The sequence below is a fragment of the Neomonachus schauinslandi genome, chromosome 5 (assembly GCF_002201575.2).
Source record: "Neomonachus schauinslandi chromosome 5, ASM220157v2, whole genome shotgun sequence".
Classification (NCBI taxonomy): domain Eukaryota; kingdom Metazoa; phylum Chordata; class Mammalia; order Carnivora; family Phocidae; genus Neomonachus; species Neomonachus schauinslandi.
The window spans coordinates 107,900,630-107,911,110 of NC_058407.1; the positions used below are offsets into that span (position 1 = coordinate 107,900,630).

Genomic DNA, 10,481 nt, shown 5'->3' on the forward strand with positions numbered 1-10,481 from the left:
AGTGATGATGATGATGATGATGATGATGATGATGGTAAGGATTTATTGAGGAGCTAGTATGCCCCAAGCACTTTACAGGTGTTATCTTGTACGCTGTCTGAGGCATATTGATCCCATTTTGCAGATGAGGAGGCTGAAACCAGGAATTGCCTTCAGTAGCCCAGTTAATTGGGTGGTAGCCTCAGACTTTACACCGATTAATCTGAAAATGTGTGTTTTCCTTGACTACTTTGTGATCAAATACAGGACATTTGACCAGAGTTGGGCCCTGCCTGATGTTATTTTATTTCTAGAAGCTTCCACCCCTCCCAGCCAGCACCTGTGGGTTGTTGGAGACTTGCCCCAGCATCACTCACAGCTGCTGCTGGCAATTCTGTGTCCTGCCCGTCAGCATCGGCACCTGTGGCCGGTAGAAATGTGGACCCACCGTAGTCAGTCTTGGACTTGATAGAGACAAATAAGTACGGCACTGTACTAAGCTGTTAATAACATTAACATGCGACTCATTGAGCTTAGTTACGTAGCCCATGCTGAGATGTAAACTTTATTAGAGGTTGTTTCAAAACAATGTTTCAAGGGAAAGAATATTAATATGCCCCAAGGCTTGTTTTCCCCTGTTTAGGGACTTGCATCTCATATTTTTAGTTTTCTTTGATTGGAATCTTTGTTGATCAGAACACCATTAAGTAAACACTATGCATGTTGTGCATTAACATTTTAGTCTTGTTTCTAGTACCACGTAATTAGGCTCAAAGCTCCCATGTTAATAATTTCTCATGTTCCACTCTAAAGAAAACATTTCCCCAGTGACTGAACTGCAGAGCAGAGTGACTGTCTCCCGTGAAACCACCAAGGCTGCAAAGATGCTGATTATTAAATGTGTTCTGTTCAGCACAACACAAGACACGCTCTCTAGCTTGGAGCCATAACCCATTTTAAATGTCAGCCGCAAGCATCCGCTTTGTTCTGAAAGATCTGTCCTTCTTGAGTGAAACCATGCTGGACTAGGGGGGGTTGGAATCTGTTTGACTGGAAGATTTTACATGTGGGGGAGCAAACACGTAGATAACCCGTGCCCGGACACACTGGAGACGGCACGGCACGAGGGGCAGCTTGGAAGGTCTCCTTGGGCCTGGTTTGGGGCGCAGGCAAATGCACAGGGCAGGGTGAGATCCCCCCGCTAGCCAAATGTGTGATTAAGCATCTTGCAAAGCTTTAACGACCTAGCTGGTCTCTAGCCAGGGACTATAAACACAGATTATAATCTAGTGCAGGTGGTGGGCTGCGCGGAATCTGAATTAGATTAGAACCCAGCCCTCCGTGTTTGTCCAGAATCCGTGGTTTCCGTGTGCTGAGCTATGTATTAGAATCACAGCGCCTGCCACGCCTCAGTTCTCAACGAATCAAACACAAATGTTGGTGTTTTCCGGCGATGCCGAGCCAGACCCCACTTAGAAATCCCCCGCAGGCTCTCGAGAGAGGACAGGCCAATGTGGAGCATGTGATTTGCTTTTTGTCTCCTTTTTCTCTGGTCTTCTGTCTGCTTCCGTCTGGTTATGTTGGCGGTGCTCACGGGGCCCATTTTGCTTCTCCCCTAGGGAGCACCCCCGGCTATGAAGGCCCACGAGAGGGTGATGAGAACATCTCCAGGAAGCCGGGCAACGTGCTGAAGACCTTGGATCCCATCCTCATCACCATCATAGCCATGAGCGCGCTGGGTGTCCTCCTGGGCGCCGTGTGCGGAGTAGTGCTCTACTGTGCCTGTTGGCACAATGGGCTCTCAGAGAGAAACTTGTCTGCCCTGGAGAACTATAACTTCGAACTCGTGGACGGCGTGAAGTTGAAAAAAGACAAACTGAACCCACAGAGTACTTATTCGGAGGCCTGAAGACAGACGGAGGCAAAGACGAAGTCGGAGAACTGACGTGGAAGGAGAGAACTTGAGCGTGCTGGGGAACTGTTGATCTCTCTCACTGTCCAGGCTGGGAAGTGCGTTGATGACGCTGAGCCAGGCTTTTCTCAGGAGCTTCGAGGAGTATGGCCGACAGACAGGAACAAGTTCGCCGTGTTCACAATCGGAATCATGTACAGTCAGCTTTTTTCTGTTGGTTTCATTTGAATAATCAAATGCTGGTGTTGAGACCAAGTATGAATGACTTAATAATTCATTTCGACTCTCCCTCCCCTTCTCTCTCCTCTTCCTTTGATGGATTCCTTTCGGAAACTGTGCAAAATCCAAGATGCTGGCACCAAGTGTATTCAGTGGGGCCCTTTTGACGGACATGCTACCTAAAGCCCAGTGCCCAGAATCTCATAGAAAAACCACCCTTCAGTGGACTCCTGAAGCCGTAGTTGTGTATAATTGCCCACGTCGTACGTAGGCAGAGAAGGATTAGGGTGTTTCACGTGGACGTACTGTATCGCCTCAGTACCGCTATCGTGTGTCAGCTCTGTTTACAAAGCAATACCGTCAAATTTTCTTGATGTTTTCCAGTGTTGTACTAAACCTCGTGCTTGTGAACTCCATACAGGAAACCGTGCCATCACCGAACACTGCTGGCCACCGCAACAACTCCTTGGCACTGGCTAGTCTATGTCCTCTCAAGTGCCTTTTTGTTTGTACTGGTTTTCATTGTGTTACATGAACGACCCGCTCTGTTTCTCGCTGGTGAAAGCCCTACTCTTTAATCAAACCCTGGTGGCCCACTGACTAAGAAGAAAGTATAATTTAGTGTGAGATGTCAGCCCCCCGCCCCCGGGAGGGCAAGGGCTCCGAAGATTTGGCAATGTGGCTTAATTGCTCTGCTTTTTTCTGTGGTTCAATTTCATGTCTCTTGACCCTTTTGTATAAAGCTGCAATATTCTCTCTTATTGGTCTTTCATATGGAATGTATTTTCAAATGTAAACTCTTTCTCTCCTCTCTCTCTCTCTCTCTCTGTCTTTTTTCTCTCTTAGAACTTAAGCATTTGCCATTGTCCAGAAAAGAAACTTGCAGCTTTAACCTGCTGGTAATGGCAAACAATTTTGCTAGACTTTATGTTTAAAAATAAATAAATAAGGGAAATTCCTAACTTTGCCCTCCAAAGTCTAACTTTGGTTTTCTTGTTAACTGGTTAAAGTGACAGTATCTTTTTTCCTTAAGCCATTTGTCTGTCTGCTCCAATCAAAATGATCTGTGATAGAAGCATTTGCATTTAATAGAAAGAGAGAGATAAGCTGAGGGAAGAAGTAATACTAATTGGCTTTCAAGTGAGACCCAAAGGAAAGACTGAATACAATTCTCCAAATATCCAAAAATATGAGATTTTTACATCCAAATCTACAAAATGGCCCTTGAGAACCTGCTTGTTTTGCTATTGAATCAGACAAGGGAAGTAGAAGAAAGAACAGTTAATTTAAGAAAGTGACTATAAATCCTGGTGCCTGGGGTGAAGTATTTTAAGATAAGACGGGAAAGAAAACGAGTAGAGTCAAAACAAATCTTTAAAAACATCCATTCAGGAGCAACCCTGAAAAAACAGAGACTTGAATGAATGCATCTAGAAACTTCCAGTGGCTCACAAAGAAAAAGCCTGCCATGGGGCTGGTTAAGACCGAAGCCTCGAACAACAGCACAGAGAAGTAAATATCTTATCAGGCAGCGTGTGAATTAATCCAAAGAAGGCTGTGGTTGTTTTCAGAATGTTCCTGTCAGGCCATGGTGTACAGAAGAACTTTTAGATTTTCCTCCCTTTCTACATTGCTGTGGGGTCCCGTTCAGATACATCTGTGGGAGTCACATTTGCATCATGGATGGGTCAGTCCATTCATCTTGGTTTAATTGGATTAAGGATGCCTTTTGTTTCCAGGAAAGTATCGATCACCATGAAAAAAGAATAGGTTTTTATCCCCAGAGGCATTCATTCAGTTGTTAGGATCGTACCGGGATGAAAGCACTAAGTAAGACCTGATTTTTTTTTTTTTTTAAGGCAACAGACTTAAAGTTGTCCTTAGCCAAGGAAAAATGATACTGCGACTTTAAATTTTAAAGTATCTTGCACTGATAAATATATTTAAAAATTATATGTTTATAAAGTTATTAATTTGTAAAGGCAGTGTTACAAAATGTTCAGTTTATATTGTTTTAGATTGTTTCGTAATTTTTAAAGGTGTAAAATAACATATTTTTTCTTTATTGAAATCTATAAGACTTTCTGTAGTAAAATGTTTTCATTTTACTGGTATATGATTGCTTCATGTTTTGTACCATCATCAAATTTTGTGCAAATTTTTTTTACAGAAATTTTTATTTTCTATGACAATATGACACTTGTAAATTGTTGTTTCAAAATGAACAGCGAAGCCTTAACTTTAAATGACATTTGTATTCTCAGACACTGAGTAGCATAAAAACCATATAGAACCGAACTGTAACTTCAATCCCAAACTATGACTACTACATTCCAAAGAGACAGTTGAATTAAACATTTTCATAAAATACCCACACCTGATGGCTTTTGTTCTATTAGCTTTGTTATTGTTAAAGAAGTTGGTATTATTCCAGCGTTGGATAACTTTCAAGATTTTTTAAAGTTCTTTTTGAAAAAGTATATCCTAGTAAGGAGAGAAGATTAAGAAGACATATCCTGAAAGTAGACAATCAACCCAAATCGGACCCTGTCAGGATAAGGAATAGAGAATTTAGCCTTATACGTGCAAAGTTTCCAACCCCAAATCTTGTGTCACATGTTCTATCGCTATTCCACTTTTTTAAAGGAAATTCACAAATACCTGTTGGTGAGTTTTGTTCTTGCAGAAAACAAATAATAAACTGATAGCGTTTATGTATGTGCCGATGCTAAATGTAGGCGTAAGGCAAAGGTGAGCATGGCATTGTAACTGGCTATTTGGTAGTTCTTGGGAAAATTCCAGTTCCATCTGGGACCAAAATAATAGTAATAGTAATAATAACAACAACAGCAGCAGCAATAACAAAGCAACGGATGTGTTAAGCCAAAGCATGCTGAGTAAGGCCCTTTATAAAACTTGCTCCAACAAAATTGGCCTAGGCTAAACTCTACTCTCCACAGACCAGTAATTCTTCCGTTACCATTGTAGGAAAATTTGAAAGCATAGGAACTTCTTGAAAAGTAAGCTGCTCTGCACAGCTCTTTGCAGTGATTCAATATTCCTGCTTCTCTCTGGACATTTTTGCCTTTTGCATCTTCCCAGATTTATCCAAGAATAGGATATTTACCCTATTGAGGGGATTTTCAGAACTCTCTGCTTAGAGAGAAGAGTCAGAGAGAGACAGAGCTGGGTAATCACTTCACTGAAGTTAAATTCTACCTACCTTCCAGGATGTTCCCAGAAAGCATGATGACTTGCAAGGAGTCTACCAGGATTAATCTAGAGATGCTTTCTGAAAATTGCCAAGGGTCCTCGAGTAACACGATCTCCATTTCACTGTTTGAAAAGGCCTTAAACATACGTGCTTTTCACCCGTCCGTCACCCCTGGTTAGCTGCTAGGCTAGGTTCTTCTTACTGGGTTAAATGAGCTACATCATTGTGTAATACTTCCCAAAGTCAGGCATTAAATGTGTCACGAGGGTTGAAACATTTAACTTAAAGCATGAAAATTATTTATTGTTCCATCTCCTGTCTTCCCTAATAACTTATTAATTGCCACTCGGGCTGAATTGCACTGGGTCTTTCTGCAAATCAAATGGATTTTGTAACATTCCATAATGTGTCTGCTTCCCAATGGTAATTATAGCTGTTGTGTAGCATTAAAAAGCAGTTCTGCTAAGAATTAGCTCTAGTTCCCTAAACTATATCCACTAAGGGATCTTTACCAGCTTTTCAACTTGACGGTGGAGAAAGGGAGTGAAGGGAGCCTCAAAGTAAGTACAACCAAGCACCAAAAGCAGGCAAGATCAGACTAATAACCTTTTTAAAGAACTATTCCAAAGAAGCAAAGCAAGATGATGCAAATGGGTGCATCTTACTATCACACGCATGTAACGTGTTAGCAATACAGGTCCAGTGAACCGATCCTAACATTTTAGGAGGAAAGGAGTAAACTCCACTTCACGAGAATCTTCTACGGCCATGTCATTGTACTTTTTATTGAGAGCGTTCGCTATTCTCACAGCAGCTCTGTGAGGAATCCAAAGTTGAGGGAGGTTGAGTGATGAGTTCAGTATGTATCTGATCTCATCTTCCCTTCCATTGCTTCTACCACCTCCCAGCGCTGCATTAGCTTGCAAGGTGCTCACACAGGGCCTTGCTACTCAAAGCGGGGCCCAAGAATCAGCATCAGTGGTGGCATCATCCAGACACCTGTCAGAACTACAGAATCTCGGGCCGTACCCCAGACACACCAAGTCATTTTAACAATACCCCCAGATGACCCCTACTCCCCTCCATTCGGGTTTGAGAAGGTGCAACATGGTCTGCAGTTACCCTAAGCCGGGACTGAGAGTGTGCCTTGCTTCCAACGGTGATTTTGAGACCCTCAAAGATGGGGAAAATATCCCTGTGAGTTTCACGGAACACTTTTCAGAAGAGTCCGAGCATGATGCAGCCTGGAAAACAGACAGTAAAATTAGTAAACCCGAAATCCCACTCCGAGCACTTTGTGGCCATCGGCCTGATGGCTCAGCAGGGATCTACACATGGGCTTTTCTGAGGGTGAAGAAATAGTGCTGATCAAGTATTTTGCTGGGCAAACATTTGAAAGTGCTACCGGGCACAGCAAATACTCTGTGACTCATCGGAGTGTGGTCAGGGAGGAAAAGGAAGACCAGTTTGTGAAGAGCCAAAGCCTCCTCTCCAAAAGAAATTGCCTTATTTATTGGACACACACAGTTTACTACTTTACAAAGATGTTAAAGTCCTGAATGGTCAAACTAGACTGAATCCTATTTAATCTTTCTCTTTTTTTTTTTTTTAAAGATTTTATTTATTTGACGAGAGAGTACAAGCAGGGGTAGCGGCAGGCAGAGGGAGAAGCAGGCTCTCCACTGAGCAGGGAGCCCGATGCGGGGCTCGATTCCAGGACCCTGGGATCATGACCTGAGCCGAAGGCAGATGCTTAACGACTGAGCCACCCAGGCGTCCTGCTATTTAATCTTTCTTTGGTGATTTCTAATCTTGTTCCTTAAGGTCCTTGTTACAGGTCATAGAGCTTCGTTGTCAAACAGTGACTCCTGAAGAAGGTTTCCTCTACAGAAAGATTGTCTCTCATCTGTACAGCTGAATGAAATGGTGCCTGTTATGATATAGGAGTTCAAGAAATGCGTGCCATTTATAGCCGGTACCTGCGTGTATCCCTGTCCTGTTCATAGAGTTGGGAAGTCGCTTGCTGCTGCAGAGTGTTGCATGGGAATGAACCTGCTGTCCCGTGAGGAGAGTTGAGTCTCGCCCTGGTGCTGTGTGAATGAGACGACTTGCCCAGATGGAAAGCAGGCCCTGGTGCCCTGGGATGCTCCTTTCACTGATTTGGACATCTCCCCCGACCCACCACTTCGGACACCTCTAATGCCACACCCTTCTTCAAGACCCCATCATCATCTTGCAGAGATGCGGTGCTGGCACTGCCAGTGATCTTGATGTAATCCTGTCGGGAAATGGCGCCATTGTTAATTAGGGCTATCATTTCCCTAAGCTTGTCCAGCTTCTGAAAAATCATCAATGTTGATTAAATTGCTTCTTGGCTTCGAATATGTGATATCTTTAAAGCAGATTCATCCATTATCCTCAGGTCTTTCTTGTAATTCTTCTGTGATTCAAGCCCTCCATCTAAAAGGATCTTATTTTTGGAGTCAAACATAATTTTTGTTGGGTCAACTTATAATCCTCTATGTCACCTAAATTGCTATTCACTGTAAGAAGAAATACTCTTTCTGGTATCCAAATAACAAATCAGTCCTTTGATTTAGTTTCACCTATTGATTAGGAAGTTTGGGTAGGTGGAGGGGTCCAGGAAGTAACACCAGTTCTGTCTTTTCCCTGGTGTCTAGCATACAGAGTATGACATCAGATGTGTTTGTTTTAACTAATGAGCAAGCACATGGCCACATCTACTTGGCATAAATTTCTCAACCCCTTATCATCATAACCATTATAGGTTCCTGAATGTTCACTGTGTACCAAACTTTACTAGATGTCTCGATTAACCCTCAAAACAATGTTATTATGATTGAAGGCTACACAATTGAAGTCCAGAAATGCTGAGAAATATAATTAATGTCACACAACTAGTTGGTAAGTGACATTTCCAAGATTCAAACCCAGCTCTACCATTCTAAATGCTCCTCAAAACCGCCTCCTTAGCTGAAGAAAAGGTCTTCTTGTTACCAATGTCAATTGTAGGAATGTTCTGGAATGTAGAGAACTGTGATCTTACTTTACTATCGGGCCAAGTGTTAGCTTAGGCGAGGCTATGCAGTGGTAAGAAATCAACTCCCAAGCATTACTGGCTCAACACATAAAGGTATATGTTTTTTTACACAAAGGCTACTGTGAATCAGGTGACTCTGCGGGACATTTGTATTCCAAGCAGTGACTCAAGGATCTAGGCTGTTTGCCTCTTTCTGCAATACCAACCAGAACATGTAGCTTCTAGTCTCCATGCAAGAGAGGACTAGAAATTTGTTCACTGTCTCTTGCATGCTACAGGCTGGAATTGACACATGGCCCTAATTTTAAGGGCTCTGACAAAAGTGGGGGAGCACATGCAGACTCAAGAATAGGAGGGGTCTCTGCCACAACTTGCAAGGGCAAAGCCACCCTCCTACTGTAGAAGGGAGCAGAGATTAGTCACTACGCCTGCCTCCTAGGGAAGTGAGGTCTCTCAGACTGGAAACCTCAGGGAGAGAAATAACCAAGGTGAGCAGTCACATGAGATGAGATGTCTCCTATCGAAGATGAGACCCCTGAATGTTGGAGTAGGAGGGGGCATCCTCCATGTGGAGGTGGGTCAGGAGACTGGAAGTATGGAATCATGTCAAACCGATGGGACCAGAGAATAGGGACCTTAGGAGGCAGTATGTGAGAGCTCTCTGTGAGTTTGGGGAGCCAACTTTTATATTTTTCATGCCTTCTGTGTGTTTCTATTTGACTTTCCTGTAATATTTAGTTATTTAGTCATTTTAGTACTATTTAGTAATTGTTAAAGTCCCTATACATCTCAGCTATCCAAATAGGAGACAGGGAAATGTTTTTGTCCATATGCAGCCAAAACATAAGAAAAGAAGGCAAACGATACCCAGAGTTCTACCTATCCTTCTCCATTGCAGTTTTCATCTCCACTCTCTATTATATTTCTTTCTATAGAATGTGTCACCTTTTAGCATAGTGTATACTTTATTTATGTATATTATTATCCATCCACACTAAGAATGCAAATTCCATGAGGGCAGTGATAAATATTTGTTGAATAAAGGAGCCGTGGTGAACAGCTGATGTAAGAGAATTTTGATAGAAATGAGACATGAAGAGACAAAGTTAGGGGCAGGCTTAACCTACCGGGAGATTCTTCTGGAGCAAGAACTTGGAGGCTTGATATACTGCAATTTTTTCTTAAAAGAAATTTCTTTCACACCCTGCTTGTTACAGACTTCCTCTATAACAGGATGGAGTCTCCTCTAATATTTATCTCTTGCATAGAGGCAAGCAATCCTCCTGCCCAAATTTCTTTTTCTTATTCTTACCCAATGGCAACATCGTCATCACATACGGTTTATCAAGTGAGAAATCACCCCCGGTCTCATAGCTGCCCATCTCCTAACAACCATGGAAAGATGAACTTCCTAGATATCCTGTTGAAGAAGGCATATCAGTTTAGCTCTGTGGGATGCCAACACTAGAGATGAATTTTGGGAACACAACTGGGCCACCAGCAGGATCAGTGAGGGAAGCAGACATCTTCCTGAGTGATGTTGCTTGAGGATTACTGGAAGATCTCTGTATACCTAGCTTTGACCCTGCTTCTAATTCCAGAAGAGATGTGAAGCATAAGCTAGTATTTTCTCTTCTCCCAAGATTTCACTTTATATATAAAAATGATACTTTCAAAATAATAAAACTGTGGTATGGCTAGAAATAGAAAAACAAATACACTTGCAGAATGGAAAAGTTGAGGAAATCTAGGAAGATGGAAAATAAGCAAGTTAGACTCTGGACCTTCTGAGTTAAAATAGCAAATAGTTTTAACAGCCTCCCATAAGTGCAGGGGAGAACATTAAGCAAAGAGGGAGACAGAGAACACTAGGAGGGGAGCTTAAATAGTAAAAGAGAAAATAGAGAAAAACTGTAATTAAAAAAACCCTGTATCACAAACTTTCCTTCCTTGATGAGATTAAAAATATAAAAAACCAGCAAAAATAATCATGAAAAGTAACTAAAACTGGTACTGACTTAAACCTACTTCAATTAACTTCAAAACCTGGAACCAAACAAACAGAAAACTCTAGAACATCCAGGAGCAGCCCGGGG

At 42.2% G+C, this 10,481-nt stretch overlaps 1 protein-coding gene across 1 annotated transcript in view; it reads left to right on the forward strand.

Annotated features, from left to right (window-relative positions):
* The window catches only part of NRP1 (neuropilin 1), a 137,181-nt gene extending 132,695 nt beyond the window's left edge, over positions 1 to 4,486 (forward strand). The window contains 1 exon segment of the mRNA XM_021686025.2: positions 1,599 to 4,486. Coding sequence (XP_021541700.1) covers positions 1,599 to 1,888 — 290 coding nt within the window. The 3' untranslated portion in view covers positions 1,889 to 4,486.
* Positions 4,487 to 10,481: the final 5,995 nt, after the last annotated feature.